At 41.3% G+C, this 26,556-nt stretch overlaps 1 protein-coding gene across 1 annotated transcript in view; it reads right to left on the minus strand.

Moving 5' to 3' along the window:
- Positions 1-8,388: 8,388 nt before the first annotated feature.
- LOC145358686 (uncharacterized) overlaps positions 8,389-26,556 on the minus strand; it is a 116,468-nt gene continuing 98,300 nt past the window's right edge. Inside the window, exons 17-20 of the mRNA XM_080212908.1 lie at positions 22,254-22,347; positions 21,832-21,959; positions 17,810-17,953; positions 8,389-12,242 (exon numbers count right to left, since the gene is read on the minus strand). Of these exons, the coding sequence (XP_080069034.1) occupies positions 12,129-12,242; positions 17,810-17,953; positions 21,832-21,959; positions 22,254-22,347 (480 nt within the window). The 3' untranslated portion in view covers positions 8,389-12,128. The remainder of the gene's footprint in view (positions 12,243-17,809; positions 17,954-21,831; positions 21,960-22,253; positions 22,348-26,556) is intronic.

Consider the following 26,556-nt stretch of genomic DNA (forward strand, 5'->3'; position numbering starts at 1 on the left):
CGGTATTACATCAAACTCCTGGCCTGTTGATGGAAAACACATGTCGTCACTGGCTACAGGAATAGTGCCGGAAGACTGGGGGATAGCAAATGTTGTCCCCTTGTTCAAGAAGGGGAATAGAGACCATCCTGGGAATTACAGACCGGTGAGCCTTACTTCTGTTGTGGGCAAAGTTTTGGAAAGAATTATAAGGGATAGGATTTATAATCATCTAGAGAGAAATAAATTGATTAGGGATAGTCAACACGGTTTTGTGAAGGGTAGGTCGTGCCACACAAACCTTAGAGTTTTTTGAAAAGGTGACCAAAGAGGTGGATAAGGGTTAAGGCAGTTGATGTGGTCGATATGGATTTTAGCAAAGCGTTTGATAAGGTTCCCCATGGTAGGCTACTGCAGAAAATGCAGATGCATGGGATTGAGGGTGATTTAGCAGTTTGGATCAGGCATTGGCTAGCTGATAGAAGACAGAGGGTGGTAGTTGGTGGGAAATATTCAACCTGGAGTTCAGTTACAAGTGGTCTACCTCAGGGATCTGTTTTGGGGCCACTGCTGTTTGTCATTTTTATAAATGACCTAGATGAGGGTGTAGAAGGCTGGATTAGTAAATTTGCTGACGACACCAAAGTCGGAGGAGTTGTAGACAGTGAGGATGGATGTTGCAGTTTGCAGAGGAACATAGATAAGCTGCAGAGCTGGGCTGAGAGGTGGCAAATGGAGTTTAATGTGGAAAAGTGTGAGGTGATTCACTTTGGAAAGAGTAACAGGAGTACAGAATATAGGGCTAATGGAAGGACTCTTGGTAGTGTCGACGAGCAGAGATATCTCGGTGTACATGTGCATAGATCCCTGACAGTTGGCACCCAGGTTGATAAGGTTGTTAAGAAGGCATACGGTGTGTTAGCTTTTATTGGTAGAGGGATTGAATTTCAGAGCCGTGAGGTCATGTTGCAACTGTACAAAACTCTGGTGCGGCCACACTTGGAGTATTGCATACAGTTCTGGTCACCGCATTGTAAGGAGGATGTGGAGGCATTAGAAAGGGTGCAGAGGAGGTTTTCCAGGATGTTGCCTGGTATGGTGGGAAAGTCTTATGAGGAAAGGCTGAGGGACTTGAGGTTATTTTCGTTAGAAAGAAGGTGGTTAAGAGGTGACCTAATTGAGACATACAAGATGATCAGAGGGTTAGATAGGGTGGATAGTGAGAGCCTTTTTCCTCGGATGGTGATGGCTAACACGAGGGGACATAGCTTTAAATTAAGGGATGGTAATTATAGGACGGATGTCAGAGGTAGGTTCTTTACTCAGAGGGTAGTAAGGGCATGGAATGCCCTGCCTGCAGCAGTTGTGGACTCGCCAACTTTAAGGGCATTCAAATGGTCAGTGGATAGGCATATGGATAACATTGGAATAGTTTAGGTTAGAGGGTCATTAGATTAGTTCCACTGGTCAGCGCAACATCGAGGGCCGAAGGGCCTGTACTGTGCTGTAATGTTCTATGTTCTATTTTGGGGAATCAGGTGGTGAGTTATGCTACAGAATTCCCAGCCTCTTATCTGCTCCTGTAGGCACAGTATTTATATGTCTGGTCCAGTTCAGCTTATGTTCAATGGTAACCCCCAGGCTCTTGCTGGTGAAAGATTCAGCAATGGTAATGCCATTGAACATCAAAGATACACAATTAAGATTACTCTTAATTGGTACGATCATTGCCTGGCACTTGTAAGACTTGCTACCCAAGCCTCAATGTTTTCCAAGTCTTGCTCTTTCAGTTTCAGTGTTCAGCACCAAACATCGCCACTTCTGACCAGATGAAGAATGGGAAGGTCATTGATAATCTAGCTGAAGATGACTGGGCCGAGGACATTACCCCAAGGATCTCCTGCAGAAATGTGCTGGGACTGAGATGATTGGCCTTTGGCAACTATAACCACTTTCCTTTCTGCTAGGTATTGAAGATCAGACTTTGGAGTACAGATCCCAACTTCTCCAATGAGCTCATAAGATTACAGTCCTGTGACAATATCATAGAACCGTGACAGTGCAGAAGACCATTCTGCCCATCATGTCTGTACCAACCACAAACTCGCCCAGGCCCTAGTCACATAACCCCATATATTTACCCTGCTAATCTGCTGATACTAGGATCAATTTTTAACATGGCCAATCAACCTAACCCGCACATCTTTGGACCTTGGGAGGAAACCAGAGCACCCTGAGGAAACCCATGCAGACAAAGGGAGAAAGTGCGAACTTCACACAGTGATCTGAGGCTGGAATTGAAAGCAGGACCCTGGTGCTATGAGGCATCATTGCTAACCACTGTAGAAGGAGGAGGACAATGTTCCCTGAGGCATATTGGTGAGGCAGATTATTAAACCTGCACTAAACTTGATATGGGAGTGGTAGAATAATATTTACAGGGAGGGGAACATATTTTTTGAAAAGGTACTACCTTTAACAATGAATAAAGACCTAGAAACACATAGGTTATTAGGGATGGGCAACATCTCATGAATGAAGTTTGGCCAATCTCTCAGATAATTTGCTTATCCCAGGAATGAGTGCACCGAACCTTTGTTGCACTCCCTCTTAGGCCAGGAGACCAGAACTGTAAATAATACACCACTGTGATCTCAAGTCTTCTTTACTCATGTACTCCAATCCTCTTGTAACAAAAGCTGTAATGGTATTGCTAGACCAAACACTTTGAATGCCTGAAAAGCATCTTCCCACCAGGTCCTCTTTTTGCAACTGTCAAATGACCAGTGTAAGAAGTCTCACAACAATGACCAGTGTTCCAGTGGAGGGCAAAGAAAACACTTCTGGGGCACTTGAAGTTCTCCCTGAAACGTGTCAACATAGACAATGATTGGGAATAACCTGTTACCAACTGTTCATAATGGCAACAACTTGCCCATCAAGCTGCATCTTGTGTTGCAATATCTTAATGATCAGGAGGCAGAAAAAAAAGGAAATCCTGCTCTCCAGATTCCACTATTTTGTAGGTTATCCTGCTCCATGTGTTAAAAGATCTGCGGGTTGGGAATTGGCCTATTCAGTCACGTGAAAACCCATGGCAGAAACTCACAACCGAGTAAATGTCATCCTCAAATTGAGGGACAGCTACTACCAGTGACTTACCTGCATGTTAACTGCTTGCGATTCATTAACTGCTTGAGATTCCTCAGGCTTGCATATTCAATGAAAAACACATTTGTCTATTTTTCTTACCAAAGTGAATAGCTTCGTCCTCCATTTGCCACATTTCCCCCCTGCCACACACACAATTACCCATGTCCCTTTGCAGCCACCTCAGTTTAGTTTCCCACCTAACTTGCATAGTCAGCCAACCTACATACATTACACTCAGTCCCTTCATCCAAGTCAATATAACAGATTGTAAATAGCAGAGGCTCAATGTTGATCCTTGCCGTATTCTAAGCACAGGCTGCCTACCTGAGAATCAGTGTTTATTCTTATTCTTGTTTTCTGCAATACTCAATCAACATCAATCCAATGAGCTTGAATTTTACAATAGCAACTCATCTGTGTAATGTCATCAAATGTTTTGAAAAATTGAAGAATACTACATACCCACTGGTTTTGCCCTCATCTACCCTGCAAATTACAGCCTCAAAATGAAGATTTCAGAAACACAATTTCCCTTTCCGAATCAGTGTTAACTCTACCCAAGTCTGATTTTCTACAAGGTCTTGTTAGCATGTCCCTGACCAATGGATCCCAACATTTTCCATATTACTGTCAGACTAACTGGGTTAGAGTTCAGTTTTTTCCCCCTCCTTTAAGGATTTAAATGTGCAAATTCCAGCACACAAATCTATGGAATTCTGGAAGATTAAAACCAAGAATCCACTATTTTTGTAGCCACCTCTTAAAACTCTAGGATGCAGGCCGTCAGATCCAGACAATGTCAATTTTTAGCTCCATTAATTTTTCCAGTACACAATTTCTTATCAATTGAGAATCAGAGAATCATAGAAAAACTACAGCACAAACAGGCCCTTTGGCCCACAAGTTGCGCCGATCTTACCTCTACCTACTAGGCTTACCTATAACCCTCAATCCTATTAATTCCCATGTACTCATCCAGAAGTCTCTTAAAAGACCCTAACGAATTTGCCTCCACCACCACCGACGGCAGCCGATTCCACTCACCCACCACCCTGAGCGAAAACTTACCTCTGACATCTCCTCTACACCTACTCTCCAGCACCTTAAACCTGTGTCCTCTTGTGGCAGCCATTTCAGCCCTGGGGAAAAGCCTCCAAGAGTCCACCTGGTCAATACCTCTCGTCATCTTATACACCTCTATCAGCTCCCCTCTCATCCTTCGTCTAAGGAGAAAAGATTGAGCTCTCAACCTATCCTCATAAGGCATGCCACCCACTGTTCATAAATCCTGTCTCTCAGGATCTTTTCAATCAACTTACCAACCACTGAGGTTAGACTTACCGGTCGATAATTTCCTGGGCTACCTCTATTCCCTTTCTTGAATATAGGAACAACATCCACAATCCTCCGGAATCTCTCCCATCTCCATCAGTGACACAAAGGTCATTGCCAGAGGCTCTGCAATCTCTTCTCTCGCCTCCCACAAAAACCTGAGGTACATCCCATCCGGTCCCAGCGACTTATCTATTTTGATGCTATTCAAAAGCTCCAACACATCCTCTTTCTTAATGTCCACACCCTCAAGCTTTTCAGCCCGCCGCAAGCCTGCAGTACAACCACCAAGATCTTTTTCCACCGTGAATACCAAAGTATTCATTGAGCACCTCTATTGATTCTACTGGTTCTATACAAACTTTCCCACCATCACATTTTATAGGTCCTATTCCTTCGCATCTCATCCTTTTACTCTTCACAAATTTGTAGAATGCCTTAGGGTTTTCCTTAATCTTACCTGCCAAGGTCTTTTCATGACCCCTTCTGGCTTTCCTAATTTCCTTCCTACAATCCATATGCTCCTCTAGATCCCTAACATGACCTAGCTCCCTGAACCTCTTGTATGCTTTTTACTTTTTGAAAAGTTACAACTTCCGTGCACCACGGTTCCTGTAACCTACCATAACCTCCCTGTCTCATCGGAACATTGCTGTGCAGAGCTCCAGACAAACATTCCTTGAAAATCTGCCACCTTACTTTGGTACATTTCCCCAAGAATACCTCCTTCCAATTTACATCTCTAATTTCCTGCCTGATGGCTTCATATTTCCCCTTATTCTTGATAAACACTTTCCTAGCTTGCCTGATCCTATCCCTCTCCACTGTTAGTGTAAAGGAGATAGAGTTATGATCACTATCCCCAAAATGCTCTCCCGAGAGATCTGACACCTGTCCAGGTTCATTACCCAATACCAGATCGAGTACAGCCTTTCCTCTTGTAGGCTTATCCATATACGGTGTCGGGAAACCCTCCTGAACACACCTAACAAACTCCTCCCCATCCAAACCTTTACCCTAGGGATATTCCCATCGATATTTGGGAAATTAAAATCTCCCATCATGACAACCGTTATTATTGCATCTCTCCAGAATTTATCGACATCTTTGGTTCCTCGTTGTTTCTGGAATGTTTTGTGTTTATGGTGAAAAAGTATGTTTAATATCTCTGCCATTTCTTATTCCTCAATTTTAATCTCTTAGCCACAATTTCCCATTGTGATAAGTGAGATCTACTTATAACTTCATCAGCTAACAAAAACATACTAAAATGTTTAAAGAGGACTTGTTTTCTTAAAAGAAAACACAATAAAAGACACGGGCCAAAAATGGCTACCACCAGTAATCTGATGTCTGGAATTGAACTTTTTTGGAAAGTTCTTATATGAAATGCACTGTCAACCTGCCCCGACATGGGGCATGGAATTTCACACCAGGGGATGTAAAGGTCCACTTCAAAAAAAGGACTCTCAAAAAGATATTAAAACACAAATTTATATCAACAGTAATTCTGTCAAGACAATGGGAACTGCTAACTAGCCAAACACCCAAACATTCAAAACTCCCTATGGAGAATAAAATAAACCCATCTTCCTATCATTTTCAACTATCTGGAAATGAATCAAAAGCAAGTTTAATTGTACCATCTCAAACTTTATTTGGACTTAACCTCTTCCTCCTTCTGAGTTGCGTGTGTATGTGTGCCACATCTTTCATTAATTTTTCTTGGGTTTATTGACTAGTAAATTTACTCTTTGAATGAAGAAAATGTGGTTTGATTTGAACACTTTTCCCCATGGGGTTTGTATTTAAGGAAAAGTATATTTTTTGTGAACTGAATTTTTAAAATATTTGACATTGCTTATTTGTCATATCTTTTGGACTAGTTTCCCAATCTTCCAACCCATACATCATCTACATAATGTTTTGTTCAGATTTCTGACTCTACTTTTAAGTCTTTGCCACATCAGATTCAAACTCAATATAAAACCATTGGCATTATGATCACTCTCCCCTAAAGGTTCCTTTAAGGTCAATTTTTTAATTGCACGGAATGAGATCCAAAAAAGCCTGTTCCCTAGTTGATTCCTCAAAATACTGATTTAGAAAACTATCTTGAATGCATTTTGTTAACATAGAATCATAGAACCCTAGTGCAGAAAGAGACCCCTTCAGCCCATCAAGTCTGCACTGACCATAATCCCACCCAGGCCCTTCCCCCATATCCCTACATATTTTACCCACTAATCCCTTTAACCTAAGCATCTCAGGACACTAAGGGGCAATTTTAGCATGGCCAATCAACCTAACCCACACATCTTTGGACTGTGGAAGGAAACCAGAGCACCTGGAGGAAACCCATGCAGACATGAGGAGAATGTGCAAACTCCACACAGATAGTGACCCGAGCCAGGAATCAAACCCAGGTCTCTGGAGCTGTGAAGCAGCAGTGCTAACCACTGTGCTACCGTACCACCCAGACCTTCAAGAACTTTGCTTAGACTTGGTAAACCAAATTTGCCAGTGATTTAAAGTCCCTCCCACCATGATTCTTATATTAGCTTTGTTACACACCATATTTCCTGAATTATATACTGCCCATCATTACGTGGGCTGTTGGGGACCTTAAGCTACTCCCACCAGCGTTTTGTGCCTTGTTTCTTCCCTCCAGGCAAACGGATTCTAAATCTTGATTTTTCCAAGCTAAAATTTTCCATGGCTTAACTACCTTAATCCTTCCCTTTTCCATTTTACTTCCCAACCATTGTCACTTTGCAACCAAATCTCTAATAGCCATTTGATCAAACTCATTTATTTCTACTCATCTAAACAAGAATAAACCTCATTGGTTGTGGGAATTTAGTTTATTTATTCATGTCCCAAGTCGATTTACACCAACACTGCAATGAAGTTACTGTGAAAATCCCCTAACTGTTACACTCCAGTGGCTGTTTTGAGTGCACCGAGGAAGAATTTAGCATAGCCAATCCACCTAACCAGCACAACTTTTCAGACTGTGGGAAGAAACATAGGCAGACATGGGGAGAATGTGCAGACTCTGCAGTGACCCAAGCCGGAAATCGAACCCACGTCCCTGCTGAGGCACAGCAGTGTGCCAATTGTGCCACCACACTGTCCCAATTTGTTCCTCAAATATCCACATATCAAATTTCCAACAGGGATTACTGAATAGTGATCACAAGGAGGAATTCCACTTCTAATCTAGACAGTCAGTTCTACTGCTCCTCATCAACCTATTTATAAGGAGCCAGGTTGGTGCAACCCAATATTATTGTAGGCACAGATGTATCAAATGCAGGGTAACTTAAAATCTTGCAGTGTAACATTTCATGCAAGCCTAAACAAACATCATCTAAATAACGTGATTGTAGGAGTGCACATTGGTTTTTAAATGGCTTTTTTTGGGAGTAATTTTTATACAAAAAGTGTGAGGAATGTATCAGTTTGGGACTGATACACCTTCTTCATTAGTTTCAAACAAATGCACTGTAAAACTTTGTTGGGCTTTAACGATTTGTGCTCCAAACTCAGAAGAGCAGCCCTACCAAAGTAAATCTTTTCCATTTTCCCACACCAAGTGTGTGTAGTGAAATTGCTAATTCATCCAAAATCAGGTCCATATTAATTGGAAATAGAAACAGAAAATTCCGGAAATATCTAGCAGGTCATGGAGCATCTGTGGAGAGGGGAATCAGGTCAATGATCTTCCATCACAACACATGTCAATAGGAAGTGAACCCAAAATGAACCAAACTCATTTCATGCAAGATCCTCAGCTGTTCAGCTGGACCAGAAATTCACTTAACCCGACATGAAAGGTCTTACGAATAGCCAAGTAATTTAGCTTCTGTACATTGATTTAAAGTCAAAATAATGAAAAGAGAAAGAAGCAAACAACTATAATAAAGCTTTGTAAAAAGCCTTTATTGTAGTTAACACTGAAACATTGTGAATCCCAGGAACATTCAGCAAATCAGCTCTAATGTCAAAGGTACCTGATGCAAGACTGGGGCTTACAATTCTTTCTGACTCAAGAAAGTATTAAAAGGGCAAACTGAATCATAGGTTTAGTTAAGAGGTCAACTGCAAAGATCACTGGTGTAAAAATGTGAACTGTGGTTGCATACTGGTCCAGTGACTTAATCCAATATCAGAATGAGAACAGTATAAATGCAACAACTGATCAGAAGTGGGGTATGAACCAAAGACCAAATGCGCCCCATTCAAGTCTTGGGCTCTCCAACAGGTTAGCTTTTCTTGGAACAAAGTAACATGAGTTGAAGGAGGAGAATGAGAGACACAGCAGACAGAGCAATGTGCCCTTGTTTTGCGGGCAGGGGGGGTGGCAGTGGGAATGCAGGGGAAGGGAAGTTAGAAAGGAGGAGGAGATAAAACAGCACCAATGCTAAATATAAGCTGCATTTCCAATTACCCTTCAGAGACAAGCTTCTGGTTTTGAAGTGATGTACAAAGGAGTTTGCAAGGCCTTGAAAATGAGCAGAACTGATCTGTATTGTACTGGGCTTTGCATTGTTCAATTCTAGTGTTCCTAGATCTATTTCAGTCAGAATGGCATGTTGGGAAAGGTTGGGTAGGGAAGGCTGTAACCAGTAACTTTCTGTAGTTACTGTGCCAAGACCTGCTGAGTTGAGAATGAACAATCTATCATTTCAACATCCACCCATCACCCAACACCAAATCAGCAGGCACAAAACAAACCCAGCATAAATATAGCCAAAGAAATACCAACTTGGTGCTGACTGTTTCCAATCCCTTCTACATTATGGCATAAGCAGCAAAATTGCAGAACAGCGGGGTTTCCAATGTCCCAGTAAATTAAGCATCAAACCCTGACTATCAACGACTGCTCCCTCCTCCTCCCCCCATCCGCGCAACAATATTCCAACACCTTAGGCTGCACACTCTTTGGTCACAAAAGTTAACAATTTTGCTGATTAGCCCCAATCAAACCACCTCCCTAGACTAAATTGCTTGCTGAATGAAACAATTAGAAGGTATGCAAACAAATGGACTCAATTTGTTCATTCTCACACCAGGTGGTTTCAGAGTGGGTCACTTCAACAGGCTACATTATAGTACAGACTATCAAGCTCGGTTCAAGTATGGACAGATTCCAAATTATTGAGTAGCAACAGCTTGGCACTAAGAAAAGGAGGGCTTGAAAACAGTGAGCTTGGATGCTAAATTTGGACTTAGAAAAGACAAACAGACTGGAGGGGAGGGAGATAATTGGGATCTCATTGTTAGCTTATATCCTTGGAAGGTAAAGTGCATCCTGTATACATTCTGAACAGTTACACATTGTTGGAAGGTTTGTAAATGAAAGATTTTTTTGATTAGTGACTTCAAGTTCCTTCAGAAAGCTAACCATAAAAAAGCAGAAGGCTTAAATTAAAAACTCACATAATATCCACTTGGTGAACAATAAAAGCTTTTTTGCCATTTTAAACTGCCAATGATGGGAAGTTATCGTCAAAAGTTTGCATTTGAACGTATATCTCAACAACCCATAAGCGGTAATTTCTTTTTGCTCCTTTTTAAAAAGACAGTATCACTTCTCGTCAGACTATTCATGGGAACAATTTAAGGTGTCAAAGATGAAACTTATGCAACTTATTTTAAATGTTTGACAGATTATATACAAAATAAAATCAACTTCAGTGGTCAAAAAAGGCAGGGTTCCATTTATGACTCGCAAGGCATCAGTCAGGTAACTTCAGTGAAACAGCAATGTTTCAGCTATCTGCCTACCAGGCAGACACAAAAGGTATTATTTTATCACAGGCCAGGACACCCAGCCAATATTATTCAAACATAATTGAATCAGCTCAACCGTGCCTCATGAAATTCTGCAGAAAGTAATGGCGTGAAGATTCCAATCATGAACGCTCACATGCAGCTACTCAGTTCAGAGCGAAAAGATGCAGGGAACTGGATTACAGGTAGAGAAGAATGTGCAAATAGCGTTAACTACTTAGGATAGTCCATTAGCAGAGTAATGGTTCAGCTCAGAGAAACACCTCGGATAGTCTTTTGAGTATCAATTGATGCAAACTGGAAACTACGGTAAGAGAAGAGAGATTTCCACTTCTGTTGTATGCACCAATGATCAAAGCCATTTTCCTGATGAGGTTCTGCTGAATCAGTGATGGAACAATTATTTCAGCCCTTTAACTATAAATAGTCACCTCTCACCCAAGAGAAGCAAAGCAAGAATCATGAAAAGCACCACTGGGACCCTAGAAAAAAGTCACCCCCTGCGCCCCCCGATCAACTTATGACTAACTCCCACCTTATACCTTCAGAAATGACACCTCGTGATTTACAAAGATGCTTCAGTGCATCATGAAAGTAACTACTTGTGCATCTCAAAATATTACTCAATTTCTGCATCCAGAACAGGTACATAATTATTTTCTGTAACCTGCTTTGGAGACCACTATGCTCTTTCTTCCTTACCACCCAACAAACCAACCCCCACCAAATTTAACTGAACATGAATTTGCTGTATTCAATAGTGTGTGGGATGCATCAATGTTGTGTAGGCTATTCTGTCTGCCCTTCCATGCCTATTGCTATGGGAATCATTTTGATGTGTTGCCCTTGGTCAAAACCGATTATCTATTTGACTCTCTAAACTGGGGCCAGTTAGTGCTATTAAGAATATTGACTCCACAAAGTAGCTTAACATTTAAGAAACAGCTACGTGCAGTATGAGAGTGAGCTCTAACAAACTTAAACTGCTGCTACTTACTCAGACAAGCTAAAGATTCCTGCAGTGATTGCAAGCTGCTGTTTAATACCGTGCTTCATTTTTTTTTAATAAAGATACAGACTGCCACACACACTTTCTAAACAGCAATGCAAGACAGGTTGCTTTTTAAATACAGCAGTTTTTTAAATTTGGGAAATTTTGCGGTTTTGTTTTAAAACTATTTGCTGCCTTACAATAGTAATGTTTGCAATTCCAGTAGTTAGCAAACATAAACCAGGCAATATCCTATTAGGCATCACAACAGCTGCCAGCTTCATTCCAGAATGGCAATCTTACGTCTACTACTTAATGATTGTACATTTCTGTCCATATCAGCCCCGCCTCGACACAAATATACAAAGAAAAAAAATCTACTGAAAAATCTGATTGTAGGCAAGTTTGAAACATTACGCTGCAGAAGCACTTTGACCTTCAGTCTCTTTCACACAAGTCCAGGCCCATATTCACAAAAGGCACAATGCAAAAAAAGTGTTATATCTAAAATTCAAGGGCTAGGGAATTTTTGGCGCATGTACTGCAAAAACTTTTGTGAATACAGGCCCCTACCACTCCCTGCCCCCACCCCACCTCCCCCCAAACCCGCCAACGCTGGCTGTCAAATATCACCTAGTATAGACTGACTAAAGGGATACTGTATCTGATTTGTTTAAATATGTGCTTTCCAGTGCTGCACTTCACAATGTTGATACTGCCAGGTAATACACACTAGGCCTGGCCTTGCCAAAAACCACCCACTGCAGATACAGAAAGTGAGCTGGGTTCTGGAAAGAAGCATGGATGGTCGAATGGGGGTGGGTGGGGAAAGATGGGGAGGAGAGAAGAGGGAGGAGGGAGAAAAAAAAAAAAATCATTCATCATCAAAATTCTGCTGGAGAAGGAAGTTTGCGGCGAGGTTTTCATTCTTCTCACAAGCGAAGTAGGCCTGAATGACAAGTCCTTCAGGGAAGCCCAGCGCCTTTAACTGAAACAAGAAAACAAAATATTACCTGTAATAAGCTGATTTTTCACCCTTTCACACTTCACTGGAAACAAGCCCCTAATGAAAGCACCAGGAAAACATTGCATTGGAATGACTAGACAGACACACCATACATTCTACATTTGAATATTCTCATCAACACATTTTAGATGGTGGCATTGGACAGAGACCATGCGCAAATAAGGATGAAAATGAATGCAAATCGTGATCTAGAGACTCGAAAGCAATTACATGTGAAGATCATAGAATTAAAATGAAAGCAGAAAATGAGCAGTCAAGAACAAGTACCAGACATCCAATAGTATATCAAAAATGACTAGGTCTCAATTGTGCTGACAAGCTCAAGCAATGACGCTTAAGAGTAAAATCTTCCCAACGGGTTGGGAAACTAAATTGAGGGTATAATTACCCTCAGCAACCACGAGAACTCTCACTGAAACAAAGATAGATGAGGGGCGATTGATGCAGTTTATGGATTATAAAGGGTTTAAGTAATGTCAACTATGTCAGCTTTAGATTTTGTCTAAACTAGTGGAACACAAAGACACGGCCTTCACTTTATTTATTAATTAATTCAATTCAAACATCTTTCATCTATACAGCAATTTCCCAGATGACGAGGTAGGTAGTAAGGTGAAGCAGAAAATAGGTACAAGTGCCAGGTGGGTAATGCAATTGAAAATCAGGATCAATATACAAAGGTCCAGAGGGGAAATGAAAAGCCAAGTAAGAGAATGAGAAGACTTGACAGCAACATAAAAGCAAATCTAAAAATCTGTCAGTACATACAGTGCAAGGGTGATAAGAAGAGTGGGGCCAATAAGAAATTAGAAAGGAGATTTGTGTATGGAAGCTGGGGGCATGGCCAAAGGTATTAAATGAATAGATTGCATCTGCCTTTACCCATGAAGATTCTGTCCAGGTTTATCATAGAATCTCTATAATACAGAAGGAGGCCATTCGGTCCATCAAGCTTGCATCAGCAACAATCCCATCCAGGCCCTGTCCCGTAACCCCACGTATTTCCCTGCTAATCCCCTTGGCACTAAAGGGCAATTTAGCATGGCCAATCCACCAAACTTGCACATCTTTGGACTGTGGGAGAGAACCAGAGTACCTGGAGGAAACCACAAAGACATGGGGAGAATACTCCACACAGACAGTCACCCGAGGCAGAAATTGAACCCGGGTCCCTGGCCCTCTTGAGGTAGCACAGTTAACCACTGTGCTACCATGCTGGCCACAGATCATGGCAAAAGGCAGGTTTAAGAGGTTTGGGTTGACTGTAGTTAAATTTGCATCAGGATCAGATGAGATGTATTCAAGAATATGGAGGGAAAGTGTAAATTGTAGAGACAACAGCCATAATTTTCCAATGCTCCTTAAATACACTGGGGGCCAAATGACTGGAGAATTGCAAATGTTAACAGATAAAGATAATCCCAGCAACCAAAGACCAGTCAATTTAATCCCAGTGACAGGAAGCTTTTAGAAAAGATGATTTAGGACTAAAATAAATAGTCACTTGAGGAAATGTGGGCTAAATGAGGAAATCTAGCATGGATTTGTGATGATCAAATGGTGCTTAACCAATTTGCTTGAGTTTTGTATTGTGATAACAAAAAGGATGGAGATTAATGTTGTTGATAGAATTTCCAAAGTCTCACAATAGACTTGACAGCAAGTTATTGCTCATAGAATAAAAGGGACATCAGCAGCACAGATATGTAATCAACTGAGTAACAGGAAAGACAGTAGCAGTTAACCATTGTTTCTTGGGTTGAAGGAAGCTTTGGTGTGGGGTTCCACAGGGATCAGTATTGGGTCACTTGCACTTCCTGATGTATTTTGATATTCTTTTGGATGTAGGTGTTGCTAACCTGGCCAGCATTTACTGCTCATCCCTAATTGCCCTTCAGCTGAGGGCATTTAAGAGTCAACCTCACTGCTGTGGGTCTGGACTCGCATGTCAGCCAGACCAAGGAAGGATAGTGGATTTCCTTCCCTAAAAGGACATTAGTGAACCAAATGCGTTTAATTCCAGATTGATATTGAATTCAAATTTCACCACCTGCCATGGTGGGATTCAAACCCAGGTCCCCAGAGCACGAGCTTACCTGGGTCTCTGAATTACTAGTCCAGCGACAACACCATTACACCACTGCCTCCTCACAAATGAGCGAGACTATGGTATAGAGGATATAATTTCATTATTTGCAGATGAAAGGTAGCATTATGAAGGGTGAGGAGGATAGTGTGACATTTCAAAAGGAATAGACCATTTGGCAGATGAAATTTAATACAGAGAAATGTAAAGGAATTCATTTTTGTAGGAAGAACATGGAGAAACATCGTAAAATACAGCATACAATTTTAAATTGTTTCATTTCTAGTGGTTAGCACTGGTGCCTCACAGGACCAGGGACCCAGGTTCAATTCTGGCCTTGGTCACTGTGTGGAGTTTGCACTTTCTCCCTCTGTCTGCGTGGGTTTCCTCCCACAGTCCAAAGATGTGCAAGTTAGGTTGATTGGTCATGCTAAATTGATCCTAGTGTGTGGGGGATTAGTAGGGTAAATGTGTGCTGTTACGGGAATAGGGCCTGGGTGGGATTTGAGGAGTTTGACATTTTTAGTTGGTGATGGGTTGAAGGGTTATGGGGAGAAGGCTGGAAAATGGGGATGAGGAGCCTATCAGCCATGATTGAATGGCAGAGCAGACTCAGTGGGCCAAATGGCCTAATTCTGCTCCACTATCTTATGAACTTGTGAATGCATTGAATGCCAAGGAGAAATGACACACACAATTCATTCTAATTGGCAATGATCATTCTCTGGCACTTGTGTGGTGTGTATGTTTCTTGCCACTTATCAGCCCAAGCCTGAATGTTGTCCAGGTATTGCTGCATATGAACAGGACTGCTTCAGTTCCTGAAGTTCCTCATCCAAAGAAATATTCTTGTGCATCTTTTCTGCATCCTCTCTAATGCTTCCACATTCTTCCTAAAGTATGTGAACAGAACTGAACTCAGTTCTCCAGTTGAGGCCAAACTAGTGTGTTATATATATTTTATCACAACATTCTAGCTTTTTATGTATGCCCCAGTTAATAAAATTCTGGATGCGGTGCACTTTATTAACTGTGTACTCTCTACCTATCCTGCCACCTTCAATGATTTGGTTCCTCTGCTCCTGCACCCGTTTATAGAATCCCTACAGTACAGGAGGCCATTCAGCTCATTGTGGTCAGTACATACTCAATCAATTTGATCTCTCCTCATTCTTCTAAATTCTGGGCCTAAACTGTTCAATCTTTCTTCATACGACAAACCCTTCATTCCTGAAATCAATCTTGTGAACCTCCTCTGAACTGCAACCAATGCCACTACATCTTTCCCTTTCCTCAAATAAGGGGACCAAAACCGTGCACAATACGCCAGGTGTGGCTTCATCAATGCCTTGTACAGTTACAATGATACTTCCCTACCTTTGTATTCTATTCCTTTAGCAACATTACATTATTGAATCTGCCATCATCCACGTCCTGGGGGTTACCATTGCCAGAAACTGAACTGGATTAGCCATATAAATACTGTGTCTACAAGAGCAGGTGAGGGGTGAGGAATCCTGTGGCAAGTAATTCACCCCGACTCCCCAGAGCCTATCAACAAGGCAAAAGTCAGGAGTGCAATGGATACACTCCACTTGCCTGGATGAGTGCAGCTCCAACAACACTCAAAAAGTTTAACACCATCCAGGATAAAGCAGCCCCACTTGATTTGGCACCCCATCCACCGCCTCCAACATTCATTCCCTCCACTACTGACACAGTGGCAGCAGCGTGTGCCACCTACAAATGCACTGAGGCAATTCACCAAGGTTCTTTCAGCAACACCTTCTAAACCCACAACCTCTACCACCCAGAAGGGCATGGTCAAAGACACATGGAAACAGCACCAACTTCAAGTTCCCCTCCAAACCACTTACCATCTGACTTAGAAATACATCACTGTCACTACGTCAAACAGCAATGTGGGTGTACCAACACCAAATGGCTTGCAGCAATTCAAAACATGGATCACCACCATCACCACCTTCTCAAGAACAATTTGGAATGGGCAATAAAAATGTTGGACTAGTCAGTGAAATCCTTGTCCATGAAAAGAATTTTTAAAGTTACATAGATAGATTGAAGAAGCTGGGATTACTCTCCTTGGAGAATAGGTCAAGAGGAGATTTGATAGAGGTATCCAAAACCATCAGGATACTGGACACAGTAAAGAGAAACTGTTCACATTGGTTTGAGGACCAGAGGGCACAGATGTAAGATACTTGGCAAATGCAACTGCAACATGAAGAAAAGCTTTTTTAAGCAGCAGGTGGTTAGAATCTGAAACAAATCGAGTATGGAGGAGGCAGATTCAATCATGATTCTCAAGAGGAATAGGATCCTTATCTGAAAAAGGAAACATTTTCAGGACAGTAGGTGAAGTCAATGGAGTGGCACTGAGTGAACTGTTCTTGCAGAATCAGCATGGACATGACAGGCCTTCTGCTACATGTTATCGTGGATTCTACTTCAAGGTGCTTCACAGGAGCATAATGAAACATAAACTGACACCTAGTCAAAGGAGGTGACATCAAAGTCAGACATGGAATCAAAAGATTGGTGAAAGAACTAGGTGTCAAAGGGATTTAAAGGATGAAAAATGAGGTTTAGGAACAGAAGTCCAAAGGGAAGGGCCTGGATAGCTGAAGGAATAACTGTTCACGATTCGGATGCCAGGGTCGAAGGAATGCAGAGTTCCAGAATGATTCCAGGACTGCACACACACACATAGCTCTGTTCTTAGCCTAAGTATCAAGGGGTTCAAGCCAAATGCATGTTCCAGCAAGCCAGATTACTAAGAACTCGAGCATAAATTCTAGGGAACATAGGTTGGGAGAATGTTCTGCAGAACAACTTAATCACTAAAAAGCTGGTTTGGATATATAAAGGTTAAATTTGTACTGCTGCTCCAGTTTTAGTCCAGTATGCACCCACAGATTCTTCATACATTTCTGGTGATGGTTGGAAGAAGCCAAGCAGCAAGTCAAAGGTTCCCTTAGGGCTACAGGAAACAATTCACGCAGATCCAGACATTAAAAACTAAGGAGGCTGCAGCACACTTCCCATTTCATATTTGAAAACACTCCAGAGTCTCATGGGAATAAATATAGCATTTTTCTAAAGATGTGAAGACTGCCTTACTTAACTACATACAGGCAACAGAGTCCACAAGCTGACTAGATATAAAAATGAAGTTGCTCATTCCATGTTGTTTTAGTTTTAGAACATATAGCTTTGCTTTATTAATTATTCTCAATTACTGCACAGACACTGAAATGCACATTTTAAGAAATGGCTTTACTGCACCGATGGCCTGAAATATAGATCAAAGTTTGATGCCTATATCCATTAGTGATATTTCACACCTCTCTATTTCATCTTAGTTCACAAATCTTTGCATGCACAAAATAAAACACACTCAACGTTTTCAAAATTCACTTACCCTTTCTATTGCTTCCTTCTCCTGGGGTGTAACCTGGATGTAGTTAGTGTGTGGTGACCCGTGACCTTCCGCCCCTTCACTTCCAGCCTCTCCCAAAGGATCATTCAGCATCTGAACAAACTGTTCCTGGTGCTGAGTTATTTGCTGGAAGACAATCAGGAGCACAGTGAGAGGACATTAGTGAAACTGGCACATCAGAACATTACTACAATCAACTAGTAACTCCTTGGAACCTTTATACGCCAGGTGGAGTTCCAAAAGTACACAATTCAATAACTATTCAAGTTATTATATCTGAAAAAAATATCATTCTGCACTTTGCGCAGGTCAATGTGAAAGCTGTTGCTATTTTTGAAAGGAAGCTTTCCATTTCACAACACCAAATGATAGCATTAAGTAGCCCCAGGTCAGACATAATGGAGGCGATTCTCCCAGCTCGCTGTGCTGCTTTTGAAGCCTAGTAGGCCTTGACACTCAAGCAGAGTCTGTTTATTGGGCTTCTTGCTGGGCACCACAGCCTCTGCCAGTCTCCAGCTACCAGATTTGTACAGCTCCGCGCCAGAAGTTTGCGGAGAGCTGTATAATTTATCAAAATCTGAACCCAGCACTGGGATCAGTGACAGACGGACGCCAGTTATCAGGGCTGGTCGCATGGCCAATGATCGGGAGACCAGCAGTGCGAAGCTACTGCGCATGCACTGATCTTGGCACTGACAGATCGGCACACGCACAATGGCCCACTTAGCACTATGCTCCCAGACTCTCCAATGGGAATAACCCCACCCATTGATTTTTTGAATGAATCACACTAGATCTCTATGATGCATAGAGTGTGGGAGATTAATTTTGAAACACCCACTGAAAAAAAAAGACAGTTGGATTTACTCCAGTTTTTAAACTCAAATTTGACACTTCTCAATTTTTTTTTAAAATGAGAATCAGCCCCAACATGTTCAGATACAGAGTAATGCTCTTTTAACTTTAATTGTTAAGCAGGCTAAGACGGCAAGGAAGCAGCCATGTTGGCTCTCAGAGCAATCCAACCAATCCCATCCTCCCACTCTGTTTCTGTAGCCTTTCAAGTTTATTTGCCATGAATGCCTACTCAATTTCCTTCGTCAGAACCATAAGAAAGCATCTTCTAATGCACTACGAGACAAATTGCTCAAACCCATTGCACACAGGATCCTTCTTGCCAGCAGGAAAAATCTTTGCCTAATCATGGATTTGAATATACGTACTAAACGCTGGTCCATTGCACAAACCAGTTCTTCAACATATCATTTGTTGAACCACTTCATTTCGAACAGATGATATCACTTGAAAATTTAATTTGTCAGACACAAATCAGTTTCAATCACTCCTGACTCAACTATCAGGCAATTAGGTGGAAGTCTAATGAAACTTCATCCATTCTACCACAATCTCTGAAGACAATCTTTTATTGCACAACTTTCAATCTCCCAAGCCCATCTTCTTGTGACCACAGCTGATTACCATTTTAATGCTAAGTTAGAGACAGCTTTTTGATATGAATCAAGGCCGACCACAGCCAACTCATTAAACTCATCACATTGGTATTATCTAACTCACTCAACTTGATATTTCCTTCAGTAAGGCACCTATAACTGACACTATTCAAGTCAGGGAGAGGATGTATGAGAAATTCAGTATGATGTGCAACACTGAAAGGCTTTTATGATGAAAAGCAGCTTTCCCATTAGGGCAAAAAAATTTTTTAAAAACAAATCAACAAATCTGCTAAATTTTAAGAGGGATTTTTGAAGCAAAAGATGAAACCACGTCCACCGTTCAGTGAACTGGCAACTAGGGGCTATAATTGTATCGCAAAAACAAAATGTGCGGTTAGAATAATTAATTTTCGAAGACTGTTGGGACATGGATTGCCTGAGTAGGACCAGTGATACAACTATAACAGCTTTTAAAAGTGAAGCAGATTAAAATTTAATTTTCCTAATATTTAAGAGACAGAGGAAAGGACAGTAGATCTCGGCCAGCTAGCAAAATGCAATGAGAGAAGGTCAGCAAAGTGGAACTAATTAGATAGTTCTTTCAAAAAGGCAGCACAGGTAGACCAATAGCCTCCTTCTGTGCTGTAAAATTTTATTATTCTGGCACATACAACCAGTCACTTCCATCTTTTCAAATCTGGACTGTATCTGAGACAACAGGTACAAACATATTGTGCTATACAATTTCTCATGTTTCCCAATCTACCACAGTAGACTTACTCAAAATATCAAGATTATCACTTTACAATCTGTTTGCAGTGTTGCTATTTCAAACTCAAGAACATAACAAAAAGGAGCAGCATTCAGTAATTTATTGCTGAGCACTGTTCTAACTGCTTCTATTCCAGAATAGTGACAGCAAAAAAAGCGCAGGGTGCAGGGGGTGAGACTTTTAAAAAATGCAAGTTGCAATCTGCACCACACTGTCTAGTAGGGTGGGAGACAGATTCAATCGTAACTTTCAAAAGGCAATTGGATAAGTACTTGGAAGAGTAATAAATATTATAAGGCTCTAGGGAAAGAGCAGGGATGTAATTAATTGGATAATTCTTTCAAAGAGAAGGAATGATGGACAAAATGACCTCATTCTGTGCTATATGATTCTATGAAACGTGTCAATATTTACATATAATGCAAGTTTTGGTAAGGAAGGGTTGCACTGGTACTGCAAAGCACAGGGCTGCTCTTGGACAACATTCGGTGATCCAGCAACAAATCCAGTATAAACTATTGATTAATGACCTGGGGCCGGAGTGATTTGTTGGGGAAAGGTGACTGACAAACATGAGCGATGCTGCATTGTTCAATTCAAGCAACCAAAAAGATTTCTGGAGAGTTTGATTTTATCCATTCATGGAATGTTATTGCCCTAACTGCCCTTGAACTGAGTGGCTTGCTAGGCCATTTCAGTGGGCATTTAAAAGTCACCCACACTGCTGTGGATCGGGAGTCATATGTAGGCTAGACCAAGGATGGAAGATTTCCTTCCCTAAAGGACATCTGTGAATTAGATGGGTATTTACAGCAATCAACAATGGCTTCAAGTTAACATTCGGTTTTTATTTCCAGATTTTTATTGTATTCAAATTTCACCATCTACCATGGAGGGATTTGAACCCGATCCCCAGAGCATTAGTAGTCTCTGAATTAATAGTCCAGTGACAATATCACTATCCTTGCAAAAAGAATGCAAAACCTGTAACGTGGGCCTATGTTAGGTTTTTTAACCAACTTTTAGGCAAGTTGTCAAAAAAAATTTTACTCAACTCTCTGGTCCATGAAAGAGAAGGAAAATGGTTCATTATTCTGAATTAAAGGATGAAAAGACACTAGGAGGTTTAATACAGAAAAACAGGACTTGTGGACACTTTTGAAGGTGGTGTCAGCAATTCTGATCAAATAGTAGAAAATGCTTCCTGTACTCAACGAAACACCTTATTTCAGTGTGAGGAAAAGTTTCTACTTTCTATAATGGCCACTGATTTATGAACAGTTTTATGCTTTCATTCTGTAACAAATTGGTTTCGCTACCCAAATTATTTCACTGAAGATTCATGCAGCCAACAGCGAATCTTGCGGCCCATCAGTTTGGTTGGACTATAGCATAGGTAAGATAGGATCTTGGGTGTTTTGAAAGCGATTGTTTAAAAAAAAAGAGAACAGTTTTAAAGTCTGTCTAGTTGTTCATACTGGGGAAAGGAAATAAATCACAATTTCCACACTTCCAGTAGCACTGACTAGAAAGGACAGCTGTACAGATATCAAGAAACTAATCCAGCCTGCTGTGATATCCTGCAGAGCACCAAGTTTGGATGCGAACAGCAGCCAACTGGGGAAAGGCAATGAAAGGCCTTCTTGCGGCCATGGAACAGAAACCCAATAAAATTAACCAGATCTAAAAGAGGAGATAGAAATGTAAGGGTATGTCAGTTTTGCTGACAGTGATTCTGGTGTGATTGATACCGGTCAGGCAACAAACAGTTGGCATACTTGTAAAAGCGTTGGGTTGTCTCTACCAAGCTGCTGAAGGAGGGCCGGAAGTAGTGCCGGATTCTGCTGTATTATCTGACGCATCTGCTGAAACTGGGGTTGAGTTCGCAGAAATTCCAGTGGGTTACCTAGAAGAGACCACCGATAGTTAGCAACCTTTACAAATTGAAACAAAGACTCATATTTAAGTGAATTTAGGCTGCATAATTTTGTGCGTTATGTATGCAGATGCATTGGTTCCACATTCCTTTGCAATTCAGTGACTGACTATTCCCACATAACACCTGAGACACTGCTCACCACCAGTGTGATGATTTGTTATATCCCAATATAACAAGTTTTTTTTGATTGCTTGCACACTATTCACATCAGTAAAACAGTACATCATTTTCCTGTTACCCACACTGATCGACTTCACTCACTGCTTGGTGTGGACTGTGACGCCGGCTGTGATGGAGGTTGTGTTGTGACTCGAGGTTGCGGTTCCTCTGGAACTTCCGGTTCTGCTGGGATTCCCTAAATAAAGAATAAAACAATGATGCACTTTCGCTCATAGTCACCTACACAAACTAAAGACAGCACTACAAATCAGGCCAAATATTATGAAACAATCTATGCAAAGGTCCATCATGCCATTATCTAGAAAACTAGTACACAGTCAAGGTGAAGCAAAAAAAAAGCTCCCAAAATTAATACAATGAGAACTATAAAACCAGAACAGCACATTGAGGCGAGAATAGGTCAGTGCCAAATATGCTTCATTCTTGACCAAGTAACAAGATTCATAATTATTTTCCCCAAATCTTGGAATGGTCACAAAAAAAGTTGGAAAAACTCAGTAAGCCTAGTAAATTGAGTTAACTGTGACTCTGAGTTTTGTCAGCACTTGGTTTTTAACTTAAATTTCCAGCATTTTGCTTTTATTTATGAAACAAGCACATTTCCTTTGCCACTCCTGTACAACCTTTTGGAATGTGGGAGGAAACCAGAGCGCCCAGAGGAAACCCACGCAGACACGGGGAGAACTCCACACAGATGGTTACTCAAGCCCGGAATCAAACCCAGGTCACTGGCGCCGTGAGTGCTAACCACTGTGCCATCGTGCTGCCCCACTTTGTGAGCAGTGAATATCATCTACTAAATTAAAAGTACAGATAACATATATATTTACGTAAGAGTAGAGTTTAAGACTAATTCGTACGCTAAAAAACAGGGGTCGACTTTTACATGACTAATATTTGAGGGGCTAAAATCCACCTTCTCCTATTGTCTCATTTTCAGATACTTGCCAGATCAGAGACTGCTCCCGCCAAACTATTCCCCAAAAATAGTACAAAAGGAGCCAAATAATATCATTGAATTTTTAATTAAAATGTGAAATCTTCTGTCGCAGTACAAAGTTGTTTCTTTGCTAGTACACTGATATTGAAATCTACAATGACTTTTTTTTTGCTTGTTCCAGGGCAACAATTCAGATGGTTCTGCAAGAAACAGTCAATTTGTGCCAACTTTCATTGACATACCTTAGTTTCATTTTCTAACTGCGGCCACATGCTAGGTTCTCCCTTTTGCACATTTATTTTTAGGCATCAGTCTAAACAATGTAAAAAATTCTTCCAATTTCTAATGTTCTTCTCTGCCATCTTGAATTATTGAGCCACTGCATAATTATTTGGTCTACTCTGCAATCTCAACAACTTTCCAAGTTTGAACTGGGCTGTGCATTTGCCATTCCTTTTTGATGCCATTTTGTCATATTAGTAGGCAGGAATGCCACATGCAATAAGATGGTAGTTTTGACAGTACAGATGTGCACAAACACATGAAACTGAACAGCCACCTTCAATGTGTGCTAGTCTATGATTCTATGAATGAGTAGATTTGCACTCGAGCAAATTTTACCTTAAGGGAAAGTGGGTGATAAGCAATTTTTTTTCTTTTTGACTTTTTTGGCCAAAGGTCAGGGGTTCACTTTTACACAAGACTGACCATTACTCGCAAATCGCTGTTTAATTTGGAAGAAATGTTTGGGCCTTGTATGGTGAGAAGGAAGAGGGTGAAAGAGCAGGTGCTTGAGCGGAAAGATGCCAAGAGGAAAAGGTGGTATGGGGGTCAGCAGAGTGGACAAAGATGTCACGGAGTGATTGTTCCTTTGGAAAATTGGATGGGGAGGGCAGGAGATGATGTGTTTAATTTTTTTTTCCAAAAATATACTTTATTCATAAAAATCTCAAGTAATCTATTACAATGTACAGGGCTTCGAGTAGCAAAACAATGTGGAATCAAAACATTTTTGCAGATCTGTCCAAACTACAGTGACTACATTTCAGTACTTAAAAAACTATGTCCATGTCTCAATATTTACATATTTGTACTAATTACCATGATTACATTTCAATACTTAAAAACTATATACACGCCTCAAAAGATTACTGTGTGCCGTTAGTGCTCAGATTGGCACACAGTTACGCAGGTCGAGGGTATTCTGCAGTTCCTGGGCCCTCGGTCTGCCTCCGTTAAAAGGCCTTACAGTGTGGCCTTTCCCCATTGTGCCTTTGCGGCAGCTGCCCCAAGCTTCAGCCCGTCCCTCAGCACGTAGTCCTGGACCTTGGAATGTGCCAGTCTGCAACACTCGGTCGAGGACAGTTCTTTCAGCTGGAAGATCAGCAAGTTTCGGGCAGACCAAAGTGCGTCCTTCACCGAGTTGATGACCTTCCAGCAGCAGTTGATATTTGTCTCGGTGTGCGTTCCCGGAAACAGCCCGTAGAGCACAGAGTCCTGCGTCACCGAGCTGCTCGGGACGAACCTCAACAAATACCACTGCATCTCGCTCCAGACCTTCTTTGCAAAGGCACATTCCAGAAGGAGGTGTGCGACCGTCTCGTCAGCCCCGCAGCCGCTTCGAGGGCAGCGTGCGGTGATGTTGAGACCTCGAGCGTGCATAAAGGATCTGACGGGGAGTGCCCTTCTCACCACCAGCCAAGCCAGATCTTGGTGCTTTGTTTAATGGTGACATCATACTGGGGGGGGGGGGGGGGGGATAGTAATGTACTTATTGCTCATGAAATGGTCTCCTCTATAGTGGAACACATCTCCGTTCAGGCTACAAGCATGACCTGTCGTTTGTCATTTTAATTTTGTACCTTGCTTCCACTCTGGTGTTGGTTTGCTAGTGTTCCAATGAAGCTCAATGCAAGCTTGTGAAAGAGCAACTTGTATTTCAACTCAGTACTCTGTCGCTTTCTGGACTCAACAGCAAATTCAATAGTTTTCCATCATGTTTTATATTAATAGTCATAGAAAATAGTCATAGTATTGTTGGTTTAAACAAAAATCGCCAAAGTTTTTCATCATGTACTCATCAGGACAGATGCAAGAATGACAAATTTCAGACAGAGCAACAATTTGCATAACATGAGAAAAGGATGCTGATTGGTTGGCAGTCAATTGTGTTCACTGGTGCATTCTCCATGGTAACACCTCAATCAGCACCCTCTTCTAGTGCAATTGTTACTCCCCTCGAAATCTGGCATTCTTGCATCTGTCCTGATGAGTACAGGATCAAAAGCTTTGACAGCAAGTCTCTTTTTTCAGAGATACTTGTTTTATATTTTTTTTGCTGGTTCGGTCTTCTTGTTTCTTTCTTTATGTTGCATTCATGTGGCCATGTAGCCATGCCTTATCTGGACACATTTTTTGTTTTTGTTTTATCCATTACTAGACTTTCAAACCATGACACCTTTTATCATTTAATCTCTTCTATCCTCCATTCCATCAAAGACCTTCTCCTTTATCTTCCTGCCCTCTCCCACAACATTTTGATCCAAATTCAATTCTGATGAAAGGTCATTAACCCGAAACATAAACCGTGTTTTACTCCACAGACACTGCCTGATGAGTATTCCCAGTATTTTCTACTTTTATTTCAAATTTCCAGAATAAGCGGTATTTTGTTTAGTTGAAAAGAAGGAGGTACTCCATTAGTATTTTTTAAAAACCTAAACCTACATCAATTCTGGTATTTTTATGCCATCAAGAGATTAAAAAAGCAACTGCAGAGACCAGAAGAACTAACTGAGTTGAGTTCTGCAATTTAAGTCTAATAGGAAAAAAACATCAAGTTCACAATGTGACAACAGCATACATTAATTCAACATTTTTGTGCAGTAGGGACAAATTTCGAAGACCACATTATCCTCATCCTGAACTTGCCATTGAGGAATTAGAGCAGTAAGCAGCGTCAAATGGCCTCTCTTTGCACAACTACATCCAGGACATTTCTTGCGACTCTAACTTGCCTGAGTTTCTTACTGAGGCCGAGCAAGATCCAGGCATCACAACTCATCCCCAAGGCCCAGCAAAGTCCAGCTCCAACAAAGTGCAAGAAGACACATCCTCTTCTTTATGATGAGGCAGTGGTCTGGGCCTTCACAACAGTTAGCCAGAAATTAGAAAAAAATTTAAAGATTTAAAATTTCTCTTGAGTAACAATTAGTGCAACTGTGTTGGAGCCATCCAAACGTTGCAACTTAATTGCATTTTCAGATGGTTCCTAGCACAGGGCTATTACTCCCTAAAAATATTTGCACTTCTGAGCAACTGTTGTGCAAACACTTATCTGTGGAGTTCAGAGAGGGGTTCCCCAAAGCATCTATGGCATCCACACTCCAATGCTAAGGCCCATTAACTTAGCTTAAGCTTGGATTCCAAGAAGCAATGCAATGA

The sequence above is a fragment of the Carcharhinus amblyrhynchos genome, chromosome 26 (assembly GCF_965287045.1).
Source record: "Carcharhinus amblyrhynchos chromosome 26, sCarAmb.v2.hapA, whole genome shotgun sequence".
Classification (NCBI taxonomy): Eukaryota; Metazoa; Chordata; class Chondrichthyes; order Carcharhiniformes; family Carcharhinidae; genus Carcharhinus; species Carcharhinus amblyrhynchos.